Below are 18,882 nucleotides of genomic sequence, written 5' to 3' on the forward strand. Positions count from 1 at the left end.
AAGCCAGCAAAAATTCCCATTGGTCCTCAGCACTGGCATTCAGCCTAAACACCCTAACCAGTGATAAAGTCTCCCACATCACTCGACCAAGTCAGTCTAGGAATCTCTCTTCAGTGCACATGGTCTGAGCCGAGCCCGCAAACTAATGCTTCTTAAAAAGGCCAAGCAAAAAGATGAAAAACAAAGAGCCTCACAGTCAGTGAATATCTTTTTTTGTTTCCTGGCTTAATTTTCTGTAGATGGACCTTCTTTGATTTCTCTTAAGCCCTATGCTTGGTACCATGATCTTGTTTCAATGACTAGTCACCAGACGGTGCTTTTGTTTTGAATTGCTTTGAGAAGAGCATGGTCTGCTACTTTTAAATCAGTTAGTTAGAAGACAAAGCTAACCTGCCAGTATATCTGATGCCCACAGTTAGCTGTGTATGCCAGTTGACATTCTTCTTGGTTTTTTTTGTAATTGGTAATTAGAAAATCATCACTTATAATTATTCTTGACAGATATTGACTTCAGAGAATTATAGAAACATAGCTGTCCTTGGGGATTATGAGTAGAAAAACCATGTAGATAATTATATTGAGATCTTTAAAACCTGGGTCAATATTTCCAATTATCTTCACAGTTGGCTTTCAGATATTTACATTGTTTTTAAAAGACAGACTTTGGCTCTGGTTTTTATAGATTCCACAAGTGTGAATTGGCAGTCAATTTTTTAAAAATGTTGCAAACCAATTTCATGTAGAACTTAGAATACATTTTTTCAACTAGCATTTGCATCATCCTATAACCTTAGAGGTGAAAGGGACCCAGAAAAGTCATTTTCTTTCATACTCTTTCTCTGGGTGGACCACACCTAAGACAGTCCATTCAAATAAGAGTCTATTTCATTGGTGAAGAATCACAGAGCAGGTACTTTTACCACCTCTCTCGGTAACCCAGGCTGGTTTCTGACATTTTATGATTGGTGACAATGCATTTCCAGGGAATGAATTGTTTTGGTGGTTTTGAACATCTTTTGTTTTTTGAACCCAAGTACAAATACTAAACCAATTATCTGTGTTCCCTAAATAAGTGGTTTGATTTCTTTATTTTCATTCTTTTTCTCACCACCTTTCCAGGTTTACTTATGAAATTGCACCAGTGTTTGTCCTCATGGAACAAATAACACTTAAGAAGATGAGAGAGATAGTTGGATGGTCAAATAAGGATGGTGATGGGATATTTTCTCCTGGTAGGTTTCTGTTCTCCTTCCCCAACTGTCCTCAAGGTTTACAGTATGGAACCTTGGGATCCTTGAGAACATTAAACACAAAGTGGGTTTGTAGATGATCAATGACCTTAAATATATACTTTCTCAATAGGCCTACCTTCTTTGTCAGAGTGAATGCCAGCAAGAATGCTACATTTTATATACAGTTACCGACAAAGACTGTGCCTAAACCGGTACAAATTGACAAAGGCTGTGTCTAAATCATACTAAAAAATTCTGATCTGTCAATAGCAGTTAGATTAGGCTGAGGATCAATATTATGAATTGACTGATCAATTTTGGCCAGAATAGTATATCTACTTGAAACTCTAGTTCAATATAGATACAATAAGAATCTTTAAAACAAGGACAGAAAATCTTATGGATAGGAGAGAGTTTGAGGTGGTTTCAGAGACATTGTGATTATGTACAAGAGGAAGAGAAAAAGAAAAATTGCAATTATCCAGCCAACTCAAGCCATCCACAGATTTGCCTCTTTAATTGTCAGATAATTGATGCAAACATGACTTGTTTGTGTTGGCCAGAAATACCTGGTTACTGCAGTTCTCCTTGCATCTTGATTTACGTAAACACAAGTTTGTTTTTATTTTAACACACTTGGAGTTCTCCTAAATGACTCAGTAACTCAGCTGGGCTCTTCTTTGAGGAGAGTATCCAGGCAATGTCACTGTTTCCTTCCATAGGCTCCATTGCTTTCTCTCTCTCTGTCTTTGACTCAGAGAAAAGATTCATCTTTGTTCGGTAAATAGATTGAACAGAAAGTGGAAACGAGAAAGTTGTAACTCACCTATCTCTTCTCAGCCATTGCTGCTGCCCCCTCTTATATTTCTTTCTAGGCTTCAGGTGGGATAGACACTGGAGTAGGTGAATCACCTTCAGCCAAATTGCCTGGATGGCTTTGGTAATGAGTGTGATTATTTGTATTTCCAGGGCAAAGGGCCCAGAGGGAAGCTCTGGCAATAGGGAAACCTATCAGGATATTGTCCTTCCCCTTTCTGACCTCCCTTGTGTCTTGAGACACCACCTCAGCCTCTGTTGTTAGAAGCAGTTAATGAGGGAGTCCCAACCCTGCTCAATGTGTCTGCTTGCCAATAGGGGGAGCCATCTCCAACATGTACAGCATCATGGCTGCTCGCTACAAGTACTTCCCGGAAGTTAAGACCAAGGGCATGGCAGCGGTGCCCAAGCTGGTCCTCTTCACCTCAGAACACGTGAGTTGGGTGATCTTGCTGATGGACTGTGGTGTTTTCCAAGGGACTCTCTAACATCTAACCTCAAGCCTCTGTTTGTTGCAGAGTCACTATTCCATAAAGAAGGCTGGGGCTGCCCTTGGCTTTGGAACTGACAATGTGATTTTGATAAAGTGCAATGAAAGGTAGGCAGGGGAGAGTGAATATTAGGCTCTTGATGTATTAAATGTGCTCATCTGTTAAATTTGTTTTATTGTGCTTAAGGACTGACTCAGTACAGTGTGCCAAGCTGCTAATGGTCTGTTGAAAATATCCGATTAAATTACTTTTTGCTGCTGCTGAAGTTTTTTTCCATGTGCAGTCTCATTGATTCTTCATTTTAATTTCTCTCCTTTTACAATAATTACAGGGGGAAGATAATTCCAGCTGACTTAGAGGCAAAAATTCTTGAAGCCAAGCAAAAGGTATGTACTCTGTGGTGCATCTAAACCCTGGTGAATACAAATTTTTTAAAATACCTTCTTTCTGCCCTAGACAATAAAAGTCTTTGATAATGTAAGAGATAATTTTATTGTGTTTCTAAAGTTCTTTTCTCAGGTGTTTGCTTATCTCCAGCTTATGTGATGACTTGACTTTAAAGCTATGTCTATATAATTTCAGTTTTTTAGTGAAAAATTCAGTCATTAAACTGCTTGTTCTATCTTCATTGTTTGTCTTTTTAGGGCTGCACCAACGCCATATGGAGGTTCCCAGGCTAGGGGTCTAATCAGAGTTGTAGCTGCTGGCCTATGCCACAACCACTACAACTTGGGGTCTGCAACCTATACCACAGCTCACAGCAATGCTGAATCCCAACCACTGAGTGAGGCCAGGGATTGAACCTGTGTCCTCATAGCTGCTAGTCAGATTTGTTTCCCCTGAGCCACAACAGGAACTCCTGTCTTCATTGTGCTAAATGATTAGTTCAATGTACTTCAATAAATTTACTGCCCAAGCATCATGAAGAGATAGCTTAATTGAGGTTTTCACTGACTGCTTGTTAGGTGTAATCTCATTTTAACAAATATCATTTTAGGTTAGGATTCTATTTAGCAAAGTGCTTCCATGCCCTGGCAGATAGCCCATGATAGTGGTGAATCCAGCCTCAATAAATTCTATTAAACAGAAAAATCACATAAAACAGATCGGTCCACAAGGCTCTATCACGTAGCTTTCAGGCCATTTACTAACTCATCATTGTTTTGGTTACATTCTTATACCTCCTCTAACTGACCTCTGCTCAGGTCTCAGCAGAGGAGGTGGATGGAAATGTCACTAGGACTGAGCAAGGGGCAGTAGGGGAGTTCCCAGGACTGAGCTTTATTCTTCCACTTTCTCTTTTATTTCTTGTTCACGTCAAAATTTTACTGTATCCACTATTATGGAAACAGTGTATGTATAGACCTGTTTTTAATAACCAAACTGTGCTTCAGTATTATTATTATATCAACACACTTAGAACAGCACAGCTTCTAACACCTGCAAGGTCCAGGTGACATTCAGAACTACCCATCCATCACTCCAAACACTTAGAATCACTCTTTCCTGTTCTCTTGTTTGTCTTAGAACTTATCACTACTAAACATGCTACTTATTTTACTTGTTTAATTTTGTTGCTTGTTGGTCACTCCCCACTAGCATGCAAACTCCATGAGGACAGAAATCTTTGTCTTTTGTACTCACTGCTATATTCCCAGCATCTACAACAGGGTCTGGCATGCAAACATCACTCAAAAAATACATGTTGGGTAAATGAAGGAATGAACGAATGAACCGACAGAGAATGTTCCCAGGTGGAGTATCTGATACCACACCAGCCTAGCTGATCTGCTAGAAATAAATGGTCCTGCAGTTCTTCTCCTGCACATGGAAAGGAGCAAGGTTGGAAATCAGGCTCTCTCTTCCTTTACAGGGATATATTCCTCTGTATGTCAATGCAACCGCTGGCACAACTGTTTATGGCGCTTTTGATCCGATACAGGAGATTGCAGATATATGTGAGAAATATAACCTTTGGCTGCATGTCGATGTAAGTGCTATAACTCAGAGTGGCCTGGTCCATCCGGGGGGTGGAGGTAGTGCTGCTTTATGATTTGCCTCAAGCTTCTCCCATCACCTCTCTCCACACCACACGTCTCTGGCTGCCAGCAGGCCCTTCCTGGCGGGCACATACACAGGCCCATCCATCTTCTGGGGCTCGCCTGGTCCTTCCTGGCCAATTGCTGTCTTCTGTGGCTCATCCTAGAATTTCCTCTCTATTGCTTTCCCAGAAAGCTCTTGTCTGAACTAACGGGTACAGAGTAGAATACAACTGATTTCAGAGGGAAAAAAAATATAAGATACAACCTATAGAAAGCAGCTGTGATTTTGAATCTGGACACTCAGCTCTCTGCCTTTAGTCCAGCCATCTGTGAACTTTCCTTTTAAACAGCTGCATATTTGGTACATATAGGAAAAATAAGACAGTGTATAGAAGTTAAGAGATTTAGTTCCAGGAGTTCCCGTCGTGGCGCAGTGGTTAACGAATCCGACTAGGAACCATGAGGTTGCCGGTTCGGTCCCTGCCCTTGCTCAGTGGGTTAACGATCCGGCGTTACCGTGAGCTGTGGTGTAAGTTGCAGACCCGGCTCGGATCATGCGTTGCTGTGGCTCTGGCGTAGGCCAGTGGCTACAGCTCCGATTAGACCCCTAGCCTGGGAACCTCCATATGCCGCGGGAGTGGCCCAAGAAATAGCAACAACAACAACCACAACAACAACAAGACAAGACAAAAAAAAAAGACAGATTTAGTTCCAGATTTTCCCAGAAACACAAAAAGTATCTTTTCACATGTGTTACTGGGCATGTTTTTTCTCTTCGTCTCTCCATTTTCTTATGGATTTAACATCTCACGACTAGACAGTGGGGTGATCTGCCCTGCTATTGGACAAATGATAACAAAGGCTGTTCTTGTGTCACATTATGTCCCAAGCTCCTTGGTAAATAAGCACCGGGGGCCCCCAAAAACGTCTTGCTGTTGCAGGAGTGGTTGTGGGACCTCCACGCCTGCCAGGGCTGTGTCCTCTGAGTTGTTCAGGAGCCCTTAGAATTCTACTCTTGGCAGAATCAGATCACAGCCTCTCCCCCATTTGTTACTCCCAGAGCCACCCGGAGGCCTCATTTGGTGGCCCTGGCTTTCCAGAGCACGTCAGGCCTTGGATCTTAGCACCAGGCTCAGCCTTCATTTACCTGTATCACTTACACAGCTACTCTGATGTTAACGTGGAGGAACTTTTGAAGGAGAGGTGATAAACAATGAGTAATGATGACTGCCCCTGCTGGAACAGTCAGTGTGGGTTCCTTTTGTCAGAGAAGCTCCTGTGCTTGGCCATTTACATTCTGGCTCCTGTTTTGCTAGAAGTGTGGAAGGACTGGGCTTAGATTCCCAGGATACTGCTCCCTCTCTCAAGCCTTTCTCTGTCCTCACAGGCTGCCTGGGGTGGCGGGCTGCTCATGTCCAGGAAGCACCGCCACAAACTCAGTGGCATAGAAAGGTAAGGGCTGAGCTCAGGGCCTCCCCTCATTCAGGCTCTCGAACACGCCATGCCGCTGAGGCCGCCAACCTCCCTGCCCTGAGCCCCAACGTCTCGTTCAATCTAAGCTCATTTTCGTTCAGCCGGCACTTATGGAGCACTTACTGTTTGCCAGGCACTGGGAAATGATCAAAGATGATTGATTTCTCAGTCAAATGAGTTCTCACCTCAGTGAGTTCATGATTTAGACAGAGAGCAAGACAAGTAAACAAATAGTTACCACACAATGTGATAAGCGCGACAGTAGATGCGATTGCAAGGTGCCCAGGTAGGAGAGAAGAGAGACTTACTTACCCATGCAAGGATTTGGAGGCTAAATGGGAGTTTACCAAGGGCTGGAAAGAAGCACTCATTCATTGCATCCTTCTTTCTCATTAAGCTCACTGCTGGGGAAAGGGCACTCAATTGGCCTAATGTACTTATTTTCGTGTTCATCATTTAAATTCAGTGAGTGTTATAAGTCAAATGTGATTTTTGACCTAACTCCTAAATATTGACCCGAAATGAACTCGCATTGATTCACTGATTCATTCAGCAAATCTTCACTGAGCACCTGACCCGAGCCAGGCAGGTGAAGATGTGAATGCCCAGGGACCTGACTTCAGCCCAGACACCTGTGACATTTTCCTAAAAAACATGTACCTGGTACATGTAAGAAAAAATAAGGCAATATATGGAAGATGGTATCAGATAAAAGAGTTGCCTTCCTGAAGCATACTGTCCAGTGAACTAGATGTTCACAAACCAGGAGAAATTTCATCTGTCAAGGCATATGCTGTGTTAGGGTAGTCAGAGGCCTTTCTGAGGAGGCGCTATTTCAGTTGATACTGGGATAAAGGGAGACAGGAAGCACGGGTACAAGGAAGAGTATTCCAGGTGGCAGGAAGAGCAGATGCAAAGGCCCTGTGGTAGGACTGTTCTTGCAAGCTGGAGGAAGGACCAGCCCAGAGGCCAGTGTGGCTGGAGCACAGTGAGAGAGGTCAGAGCAGATTGCGGGTGGAGAGGTGGCCAGGGGCAGGCACCAGGGAAAGCGCTCCAGGGGCCTGGGTATTCGTCACCTCTCCTTGCTTCTTTCTTTGCGTTTCAGTTTTGAGAGACCAGTATGGAAGTGAGTAGGACCGACTCGTGGAAGCATAGTTATATGGCCCTTCACTTGGAGGGCAAGACCTTGAATGTAAATGAGTCAGTCCAACCGAGCCTTCAATTTCTCAAGCAATTTTCATTATCCCTCTTCGAGTTGAGGAAAACTTGAAACATTTTGCACTGGACTTTTTCTTTTCTAACATTTTAAAGCATATGTGTCTTCCGAAGAAAATTCAATCTACATCATGTCTTACCCCTTTCTACTCGAAGCACCAAAGAATCATTTACTTTAGGCCTTTAGGACATTCAAAAAAACCTATTTAAGACATTTTATGATATCTATAAATAATTGTTTAATGATACAGTGGGTGATAGCTATGAGAAAATGGTTTAAATTCGCTACCTTTTAAATACGGCTTGACACTGATGCTTTTAAAAAAATTTTTTAACTGCTTTATTAACATGGACTCAACATACAATAAGCTATGCATTTTTTGGCCATGCCCACGGCATGTGGCAGTTCCTAGACCAAGGATCAAACCCAGGCCACAGTAGTGACAATGGCAAATCCTTAACGACTCGGCCACCGTGGAACTCCACTGATGCTTTCTAATGAGATAAACCTTTAGTCAACTTTCCTTAGAACTTTTCACAAGTCTCTTTGATAGAGATTTTCTTTATTCACATAGGAGAAAGTACTTTAAGCCTTTCTCTCTTCTGCTTAAAATACATTATATGCCCTGTGGTCACATGTACACTAAATTATTTTCCTTCTAATGTACCTAAGCAAGATGAAGAGGTTAAAATTTCACAGCAGGAATTTAGCTCTAGGGAGAGCAGAGGCAATATAATTCCAAGCCAATTGCTGTGTCTGTGGAAAACATCTTTCACAGGTATTAAAGCACAAATCCCAGCTGTGGGCTAGGCCATTGGGAAGGAGTTACCCAAGTTTTAATCATCATACATTACACTTAGTTGTTTCCATAATGTCCTAGCTAGTGTGCTCCTTAACCATTTAATTGTGTCTGACAGAGTGATGCAGTTGCTAGGAGACCATGCTTGTTAAGCTATCATTGCAACCTAAACTAGCACAGTCATGTTTATTTAGCATTTAAACATTGCTGCTAAGTACTGAAAGCCTCGACTTGTCCAATTGATCCTTGCTTTTAGGTGTCACTCTTTATACTACTTCATCAGGAGGCAGGTCAGCATCACTAGCTCATTTTACAAGTAAGAACAGGAAAGGAGAAAGACACCAAATCTGCTGCCTAGAGAGAGGCGGTCTAGTGGAGAGGTTATGAACACTGGCTCTGCATTTAGACTCCTTGAACTTGAATATTGGCTCCAACACATCCCAGCTCTGTGACTTTGGGTGATGTATTGAACCCTTTTGTGGCTCAGTCTCTCCATCTAAAACAGAGATGATAACAGTCCCCGTATCAGAGGGTCGTTTTAAGAATTACGTGTCCCAGGCACAGTTATTAGCATTATGTATTTATTGACTCATTTTATCCTTTATTCAATTCCTTTATCACTATTCTCCCCATTTTACAGACAGGAAAACTGAGGCACAAAGAAATTAAGTAACTTGCCCAAACTAGAAAATGTCAGAGTCAGGATTCAGATTTGGGCCATCTGGCTCCAAAGCTTGAGCTTAACCATGACACTGCACTGATAAAATGGCTGTAAAGCTCTTAGAATGATAAGACACATAATAAATGTTCTTCCTCAATGATAGCTAGTATTCATAACAGTCTGCCATTTAGTAGCCTGAGACTGCCTGCAAAATATTTGTCTACCACTTGATTAGTCAATGTAGGGGACTGGGTGTTGAAAACTTGAGTTGGGGTATGCGGCGTGTTCCCCTAGAGGACAGTTCATTGCCTTTTGCTGACTCCTGTGCCTGCTTTTGGGAGTTGTGTGTGTGTGTGTTTTGGAATTTTTTAAATTGTAGTCTAGTTGAGTCACAATGTTGTCTTAGTTTCAGATGTACAGCAAAGTGATTCAGACAGATGCATAGATATAGAGATAGATAGATAGATAGATAGATAGATAGATAGATAGATAGATAGATAGATAGATAGGTAGATAGATAGATATTCTTTCAGATTCTCTTCTCCTCAGAGAATTATGTGCTCCTTTCAGGGCTGACTCGGTCACCTGGAACCCTCACAAGATGATGGGCGTGCTGTTGCAGTGCTCTGCCATCCTCGTCAAGGAAAAGGTCTGTACATCCCCCAAAGATGAGCTGGCAGCCTGCACATCCTTTCGAAGGCACGAGAAGAGAAACGCACAGGACCTTTTTCCAATGTTTGTTGAGGAATTCATAGGATTGACGGCCCTGCTGGGACTGCCATGGCTGTTCCTTCCTGCCAGATCTGTTAGCCTTCAGCCACCGTGGCACCTCCTCTGGCCTCTTGCTTGGCCCTGTCCTTGTTCAGCCCTTGTTCAGCCCTCAGGACCCTGCCAGGGACAAAATTACAAGGGCATTATTTCATTTCACATTCCTTCACATTTGTTCAAACAAAAGGGAGAGGGAACAGGTGAGCCGCCAACTCTCACCTCAACAAGGGCAGAAAGTGGTGGAACATACTGTGAGGTCGTAGCATGAATTTGTGGTCCCAAGAGCTGAAACCAATTAGGTGGAACCACAACTACAAATGTCAACTTAGGGGAATAGGAAATGATGACCAAAAATCTTCTGTAAATGACTTAGTAGCAAAGTCTGTTCTTTAAGGACTCTGCCCTTACAGCGTTGTTCCTCCAGAAAAACTTTTGTGCACTGAGACCTTTCCAAGACCTGTCACCAACCTGTGGGGGGCCAGAACCCGCATAAGCTCCTTACTCCACTCCTAAGTGAAGTGCCTGCTTTTGGGGGTTTGGGGTGGCGTTTTTGGAACCTTTTTTTTTTTTTGCTTTTTTAGGGCCGCACCCGTGGCATATGGAGGTTCGCAGGCTAGAGGTTGAGTCGGAGCTGTAGCCGCCAGCCTACGCCGCAGCCACAGCAACACAGGATCCTTAATCCACTGAGTGAGGCCAGGGATTGAACCTTCAACCTCATGGTTCCCAGTCAGATTCATTTCCACTGTGCCACAACAGGAACTCCAACTTTTTAAATTGAAGTATAGTTGAGTCACAATGTTGTGTTAGTTTCAGATGTACGGCAGAGTGATTCAGATAGATGCATAGATATAGGTAGGTAGGTAGATAGATAGGTAGATATTCTTTTACAGATTCTTTCCCCATATAGGTTATTACAGAATATTGAGTATAGTTCCTTGTGCTATGTGGTAGGTCCTTGCTGTTTATCTATTTAGTAGACTGCCTGTTAACTTCATGGGAGATCCTGGAAAGGATTGGAACACTTTTTAAAGGGTGCTTTGGGGAAGGAAAATTCTTCCACACATGAGACTACCCTCTACAGGGAGTTTCTATCCCCTGCCGAATGAGTGCCATAGCATTTCCCAGGTGTTGAAATCACCCAAAACGTCCACACACATTTCCAGATGCCCCTTAGGGGGACAGTAGGGTGGCCCTTGTTGTTGGAGTCGGAGATAAAAGATCCTTTTCCAATCAGACTGACAGAGGAAAGTGGGCGAAAGTGGTTCGCCCTTCCAAGGGTAGTTCTAGAAGACATCAGAACAAGTGCAAGGGCTCGTAAGACATTAGAAGAGAGGTTGTGTATGTCCTCAAGTCCATCCTGCCCTGTTCCAAAGCCACCCCCACCCCTGGCCTGTGAATGCCATGCATGCCTCTCTCGGTTTCCATGACAGGGTATCCTGCAAGGATGCAACCAGATGTGTGCGGGGTACCTCTTCCAGCCGGACAAGCAGTATGATGTCTCCTACGACACTGGGGACAAGGCCATTCAGTGTGGCCGCCATGTGGACATCTTCAAGTTCTGGCTGATGTGGAAAGCAAAGGTACGAAGGAGGGTGTTCGGGAAATAGAGCAGAAACGTCATTTGCACAGGCTGGCTGGCAAAAGAGAGGCGAAGATATATCACAGATAATTCATTATGTGCGTAATCAATATCTAGATCATTGAGTTAACTGTGTTTTCTTTGTTTGTGAATGAAATAACTTTATCTCTTATGTCAGATTTTCTCTCCTTCCATTCGGTCTCCTCAATTTGAATTGGCATGACGTTTTCTTATAAGCCCTAAAAATTTTGCCAAGATAAGGACTTCCACAGCAGTCCTTAGGGACACTGAAATTATTTAGTGCAGATGCAGAGAAAGAGATAAAGATAAAATTACTGCATTATTCTGTGTGGAACCCCAAGTTCCCTTATGAGGCCTCGAATCATGGGATGTGTCTGACAGTTTTAAGTTCTGTTTAAATAATGGCTTTCCCATTACCTGCGCTTTTTTGCCCTTTTCTAGAAAATGCTAAGAAATCCTAGATGAGGCATGCTGTGTCTGCATTCATCAGTCTTTCAGGTTGCATTTCTGTATCTAGAAAAAAATAATAATAAAAGCAAACCATTGGAATTCCCCCCAAATTTTGGGCGAGGGCAAGGAATACCATGTGACTATTTGTTTCAGAAATGTTTGTATGCAATCAAGTAAAGACATTTTTGATTTCACAGACTTATGTTGCAACCATTGTTTTTATTTATCTACCATAAATTAAAAGGCAACAAGGCTTTCCAGCCAGATATCAAGTGTTTCTTCTGTAGGAAGACTTTAATGGATTATTAGTTTTTTCCTTTCATTAAGTTCTTTTGTCTTAATATAGAAATAGTCCAAATTTGATTTCTACCCCAAAGTAATCAGAGGTATTTTAAGCATATAAATAGCCATTAATTGCAACAAGAGAAGTAGCTCTATCATTCAAAAATATAATAATCACATGGCCTGTCTCAGTAATTTGTGCCTTTGTTTTGCCTAACAATAACTCCTTGAACTGTGTGCCGGAAGTTTGGCTCACAGTGAATTGGTTTTTGAGGTGGGACCCTAGTGCAGGCTTTCATCCCCAAGTGGAAAGTGGACTGGCCAGGGCATCGGCTTGGCAGTGACTGCTGCTTTGCCAGTGTTGGATCCGGCCCAGGCACACACATTAGCAGCCCACAAGCTTCGTGCATCTGCTCTCCTTATTAACACTGACCCACTCAGCAACCCCCGTGCTGCTGTTACTAATCAGCCATGCTGGCTTTGGAAACTCATGCTCAGCCAGTTTGTCAACAGTTGGAGCTACTGCAGTCTCTGGGCTTGTGCTCAGACCAGTGGCTTCCCCATCTGCCTGCATGCCTGTCAGCAGCAAGGGGTAATAGCGTGTTCCATGGCAGGTAGCCTGCCTGGGAGTGAGGGGGATGTGCTTAGTCAGGGTTTCCTGCTGGGGAAGGTGAGTTCTGAAATATCATTCCAACTCTCTGTGGTGAAGAACCAGTTGGGTTTTTTTGAACCTATCATAGATGAATCCAATAAAGATGAATTGCTAGAAAAGTGAAATAAAAAGCCATACAAAGTATAAACATCAGTTTTAACAATGAGATCCAGGGAGTTCTCAGTGGCCAGCAGGTGAAGTATCCAGAGTTGTTACTGCAGCAGCTTGGGTCACTACTGTAGCACAAGTTTGATCCCTGGCTTGGAAACTTCTACATGCTACGGGCCCGGCCAGTAAAGCAAAATGAGATTTCAGTCAATATAAAATTACTCTGTTAAATGGCTGTATAAGTTTCTATTTCCTTAATCTCAACTTCGGTATTCATCTCATGGATTGGTTGAGTTTGTGTACTGGACTCAGTCCATAGACAATAGTTTTGGTGGTGCTATCCTAAAGCAAACCAGAAATGGGCTTCGGGTCCAGGCAAAGCTTGTGAGTGGTGAGTTACTAGCAAGAAGCTAAAAGCCCTGTTGAGAATAGCTTCTCAGAGGCTAGAATACCTTCAAAAGAGACTAGGCACACTTTACTTTATTGCATGCAAGGCTGTGAGGACGCTATACACATTTACGTTTAACGAGACGGCTCTTGGTAACCATCTCTGTGACTACTTTTGTGCATATTTCCAATAGACCAAGAGAACGTAGCCCTCTTAGCACCACAGAGAAATTCAACTTCTGACCAACAAACATGATTTTTCTGTATTTTATTATTTGTCTTTTTAGGTCGCACCCACAGCGTATGGAGGTTCCCAGGCCAGGGGTCCAGTCGGAGCTGTAGCCACCCCCCTGCGCCACAGCCACAGCAACACCAGATCGGAGCCACATCTGTGACCTACACCACAGCTCACAGCAACACGGGATCCTTAACCCACTATGTAAGGCCAGGGATCGAACCCTCATCCTCTTGGATCCTAGTCGGGTTCATTACTGCTGAGCCACAACAGGAACTTCCGCCTTTTTCTTTTTTAAAACAGGGCACAGTGGGATTTGAAAATCAGATCAACAAATGCTTGGAGCTGGCGGAATACCTCTATGCCAAGATTAAAAACAGAGAAGAATTTGAGATGGTTTTCGATGGTGAGGTAAGTTGTCATCCTGGACTAGATGTGTAGCATTTCTGGAAGAATCTGTGAGGGAAGCTCCTGAAAGCACATGGCCAGAAGCTGGCTTCTGCATTTTCACTCTATGCATTCTTCATTTAATTCCCTCTGTGTCCTTGAATGTTTCTTCCAGCAGCATTGGGATGACTTTTCCCCTTCTCCTCTTCTAAAATAGTGTAGCTCTCAGCTAGCCCTTCATAGACAAAGAGCAGCCTTAGCAGGTCTGAATCCTTTATCATTCTTGGGTCTTATTATTATCACGTTGTACCTCCATAATACAGTGTTCCTCAGTTCCAAGAAGCTTGTAGGATGGATATAGCCTTGTCTTCCAAGACTAGGTCTAAAATGAAGTTCCACTTTACATAAATTCATTCTGAGGAAAGCAAGATAAAATCGTTCAGATCCACATCACACACAGTAAAGTACTTATCACTCTGGTGTTGGCTGAGTGCCTGCTGTGTGCCTTGCCTCAGGCCAGCAGCTAAGCTATACAGTAGTGGCCAAAGCATGTAACGTCTCTGCCCTATTGGAGCTCACAGCTAGATAAAGAAAGTTGGAATAGGAGCCAGTACTGAATAAAAGAAAATCCATTCATAACCCAGTGTAGCAGAACACTGCCTACATTCAACTTAGTCAGTTAATCAGGCACCTAAACCACTAGGAACACACTGGAGAGTCACCAAATGAGCAAGAAGGAGCCCTGAGCAATTCCAGTCGATCATACAGTGCTCATGCGTTTCACCTCTGGGGCCTCGCTCTCATCATTTACACTATTTTGAACATTCTGCTATCAGGTTAAAACAAGGTGTCATCTCTCCAGCTTGTGAGAGGCAGGCACTGTGAGGGCAGACAGCAACTGGGAAGGAAACTGAAAAACTATAGCAAGAATACAGAAGGACTCGAAAAGCGTGAGTCTTGAGAGCAGTCATGCCAAACAGTACTAGGCATCTCAGTGAGCCCTGTCTTATGGTTTAGAACCAGGATTACTGTTGATTATGATAATCCTGAGTGGTCAAGAGAAGGTTCAGTATCCATCAAATTAACTAGAAATATTCAGTACCAATAAAAGTAACTATGTTTTAAGCATCTTGTACATACGAGACATTACAAAATGGCAAGATGGAGAATACTCTTCCACATGTGGAAGTTCCTGGGCCAGGGATTGAATCTTGCCATGGTAGCAACCAAAACTGCTGTGGGACAAGGCCAAAAACTCCACAAGAGAACTCCCCACTAATTTTTTTTAAACAACCCAAATGTAGTTTTTTCTAAACATTTCAATGTTTAAAGGTAGGTAACTTTAGTCATCTGGAAAATTGGTTGCAAGAAACAGCTGTCTGGCTGGATATGGTGAGATAAACTAGGCTTTGTTCTCCCAAGTAGGGACCTTAGGGGTTTTGGAACTACTTTCTCTCAGGTTCTCATAATTTTCTCTTTTGTTTGTATGTGTGCTTGTTTGTGAAAATCTCTGCAGCCTGAGCATACGAACGTCTGTTTCTGGTATATTCCACAAAGCCTCAGGGGTGTTCCAGATAGCCCTGAGCGACGGGAGAAACTACACAGGGTATGGAATCTTTCCTTGTCTCATCTAACCCTCTGCAATTTCTCTAAGAACATCCTCACACAAGTTTGTCTTTCTAATGTGGGAGAAGTAAAAACTAATGGCTTGAGGTGGTAGGGAGGCATCTTGTTATATTCTTCATCTTGTTCCCTTGCTGTAGTTCAGATGCAATGGGAACCTCTGGAGGATTCATTCCTGTCTTAGGTTGGTGTTTGTCATCAGAGAGGTCATCTGCAGGCAACTGAATCCTATACATATTCCCAGGAACTTCCATATTAAACTATGTCTGTTAAAATATCTTTTGCTAAATTCAAGTTTACTCTAATGCTGGTTCATTCTCATTGTCGATTTCTATCTTGTATATTTATAGTTGTTTGTATTGTATTTAATTTATATAATATTTCATTCATCTAACCATGGGACAAATATTTGTTGAGCACAGACTATGTGCCAGACAGTATCCTAGACACTAGATTATCCAGAAGCCTTAATTTGTGTTGTTGCCTATATGAACTTTTCAGTTTTGTTTTTGACTTTGACTTTATTATCATTGTCCTATGTCTGATGACCAAAATTCAATTGTACAGTACTTTCTGTAGGAATTTATGATTGTGTAGACTTAAATGGTCATTAGAGGCCACTTCAAAGGGTCTACAAACAATAAATGCTAGAGAGGGTGTGGAAAAGGGACCCTCTTACACAAGGGAATTCCTCTTATGGAAATGTAAATTGGTATAGCCACTATGGAGAACAGTAGAGATGTTCCTTAAAAAACTAAAAGCCGGACTACCATATGATCCTGCAATCCCATTCCTGGGCATATATCTGGAGAAAATTCTAATTTGAAAGGGTATATGCACCCAATGTTCATAGCAGCACTATTTACAATAGCCAAGACACAGAAGCAACCTAAATGTCCATCAACAGAAGAATGGATAAAGAAGATGTGGTACACATATACAATGGAATATTATTCAGCCATAAAAAAGAATGAAATAATGCCATTTTTAACAACATGGATGGACCTAGAGATTATCATACTAAGCAAAGTAAATTAGAAAGATAAATACCATATGATATCACTTATATGTGGAATCTAAAAAAAATGAATTTATATACAAAACAGAAATGACTCACAGACATAGAAAACAAATTTATGGTTACCAAGGGAGAAAGGGGTGGGGAGGCATAAATTAGGAGTTTGGTACTAACAGATACATATTACTATATATAAAATAGGTAAATAATAATGTCATATTGTATAGCACAGGGCACTATCTTCAATATCTTATAATAACCTATAATGGAAAAGAATCTAAAAAAAGAATATATATATTTGTATATTAGTGAATCACTTTGCTATACACCTGAAGCTATCACAACATTGTAAATCAACTATATGTTCTTTTTTTTTTGCCTTTTCTAGGGCCATTCCCGTGGCATATGGAGGTTCCCAGGCCAGGGGTCTAATCGGAGCTGTAGCCACCGGCCTATGCCAGAGCCACAGCAACGTGGGATCCGAGCCATGTCTTCAACCTACACCACAGCTCATGGCAACGCCGGATCCTTAACCCACTGAGCAAGGCCAGGGATGGAACCTGCATCCTCATGGTCCCTAGTCGGATTCGTTAACCACTGCGCCACGATGGGAACTCCTGTATGTTCATTTTTTTAAAGATAGTCATTAGATATTAGCTACTGTAGAAACTTGGATATAAAATATTTCTTTGCCTTTATGGCAATGTCAACACAAATAAGAAAAAAACAAGTTGCTCTTTCTTCCACCTAAGAAGTGGGTTGCATTGTAAAAAAAAGTATGGCGTTACTATCAGTCTTGAGTTTTGTTTTGTGTTTTCCCTCACAAGGTGGCCCCCAAAATCAAAGCCCTGATGATGGAGTCTGGCACAACCATGGTTGGCTACCAGCCTCAGGGGGACAAGGCCAACTTCTTCCGGATGGTCATCTCCAACCCCGCCGCTACTCAGTCTGACATCGACTTCCTCATCGAGGAGATAGAGAGACTGGGCCAGGATCTGTAATCACCACCCACAGAACCCGCGTATCTGAGAATCCCCTTCTTCCCCCCTGGCGCTCTAGATCAACCTCTCCATGTCATTGAAACACATAGGCCATTTCGTTGAGGGAAAACATCCTGTCTTGAAGAATCCTGTTAAAACCTTGCTTACGCTTGTTAGAGTTAGAGGAAATCATGTTCTTTTTAAAAAGTTGCACATTTAGGAACTCAGTATATATGTACAGTTATACATACCTCTCTCTATAAATAATCTGTATGTATAGTGAGTGTGGCTTAGTAACAGATCACAGCATGTCTCCCACTCCAAGGGAAGTCACTTTACCTTCAGCGGTTACTGAGGGGCCAAACGCGCTGCAAACCACCTTGCCCGACAACCCCAGGAAAGGTGTGTTTTCCAAAAGCCGTGTGTCCGGGACCAAGGGCAATGCTGTTGGCAGGAGCCGATCTCATTGTCCGTATTTCTCCCACCCGAAGTGGTGATGGATGAGAAAAAGCACCCCTGGGTGACAAGAGGCCCGCCCTCCCCATTAGGATCCTGTTAGGGGAAAACAGTAGCAGAGTCGTTGTTAGAGGTGTACTATTGCTGTATTTTTAGGGATTAATTTGTGTGGGGTGGAGAACACATTTAATGCTTTCCCTGACCGTTTAACTATAGGTAAATGAAATATTTGCTTATTTATATTCAGAGATTTACCATGTCAAAGAGGCGTCTTGTATTTTCTTCTCATTTGTAATGTATCTTATTTATATATTAACGCAGTAAGTTCTGGAAACTGTTTATGGTATTTTCGTGCACTTGTGAGCCAAAGAGAAAGATGAAAATTAGTGAGACTTGTATTTATATTAGAGTGCCCTTAAAATAATAATTTAAGCATAAGTTTACTGTCTGTAAGAGAGCTCTGATTTTGTACATAATGTCATATATATGGAAATCCCACACTTGCATAGCATCTGCTCTTCTATTACTCTCTCTGTCTGGCCGTATGTCTGGTGTTCTCTATGCTTTTTAGTAACCATTAGATGTAACTAGATCTCCTGTAATTTTGTAGTAGTTCATGACCAATCCCTGTGACTCGCTTAGCTCAAACCTAAGGCAATGTTTCCGAAGACCTTCTGAAGATCTCAGATAAACTGACCAGGCTCACAACTGTTTTTGAAGAAAGGAAATTCACACTGTGCATTTTAGAGTATGCAAGAAGAATATAAATAAATAAATAAATAAACAAATAAACAAATAAATAAATAAATAAAATTCTCCATGGAGAATTTGAACAAAATTTTCTTCCCGTATGTGTTTAATGCAGAAAGAGTGGTTTCCAGGAATAGTTCCTGGGATCACCACAGGCCACTCACTCTCCACTAGCTGACTTTAGGAAGGACCTTTATTCCTTTATGCTCAGAACCTTTATTAATTTGGGACTCAACCCACGTTCTCAGGTTCCCAAGCCCCTTGTCTAAAAACCACTGAGATTCCTTTTTTTTTTTTTTTTTTTTTTTTGCTTTTTAGGGCTGCACCCACAGCGTATGGAGGTTCCCAGGGCTAGGGGTCAAATGGAGCTGTAGCCACCGGCCTACACCACAGCCACAGCAACGCCAGATCTGAGCCACATCTGCAACCTACACCACAGCTCATGACAATACTGGA

General features: G+C 42.2%; 1 protein-coding gene across 1 annotated transcript in view; it reads left to right on the forward strand.

Annotated features, from left to right (window-relative positions):
- GAD1 (glutamate decarboxylase 1) overlaps nucleotides 1-18,419 on the forward strand; it is a 41,278-nt gene extending 22,859 nt beyond the window's left edge. The window contains exons 6-16 of the mRNA XM_047770446.1: nucleotides 1,120-1,232; nucleotides 2,367-2,482; nucleotides 2,567-2,646; nucleotides 2,871-2,925; nucleotides 4,413-4,529; nucleotides 5,969-6,033; nucleotides 9,301-9,379; nucleotides 10,929-11,078; nucleotides 13,516-13,623; nucleotides 15,116-15,205; nucleotides 17,068-18,419. Of these exons, the coding sequence (XP_047626402.1) occupies nucleotides 1,120-1,232; nucleotides 2,367-2,482; nucleotides 2,567-2,646; nucleotides 2,871-2,925; nucleotides 4,413-4,529; nucleotides 5,969-6,033; nucleotides 9,301-9,379; nucleotides 10,929-11,078; nucleotides 13,516-13,623; nucleotides 15,116-15,205; nucleotides 17,068-17,241 (1,147 nt within the window). The 3' untranslated portion in view covers nucleotides 17,242-18,419. The remainder of the gene's footprint in view (nucleotides 1-1,119; nucleotides 1,233-2,366; nucleotides 2,483-2,566; nucleotides 2,647-2,870; nucleotides 2,926-4,412; nucleotides 4,530-5,968; nucleotides 6,034-9,300; nucleotides 9,380-10,928; nucleotides 11,079-13,515; nucleotides 13,624-15,115; nucleotides 15,206-17,067) is intronic.
- Nucleotides 18,420-18,882: the final 463 nt, after the last annotated feature.

The sequence above is a fragment of the Phacochoerus africanus genome, chromosome 3, assembly GCF_016906955.1.
Source record: "Phacochoerus africanus isolate WHEZ1 chromosome 3, ROS_Pafr_v1, whole genome shotgun sequence".
NCBI lineage: Eukaryota > Metazoa > Chordata > Mammalia > Artiodactyla > Suidae > Phacochoerus > Phacochoerus africanus.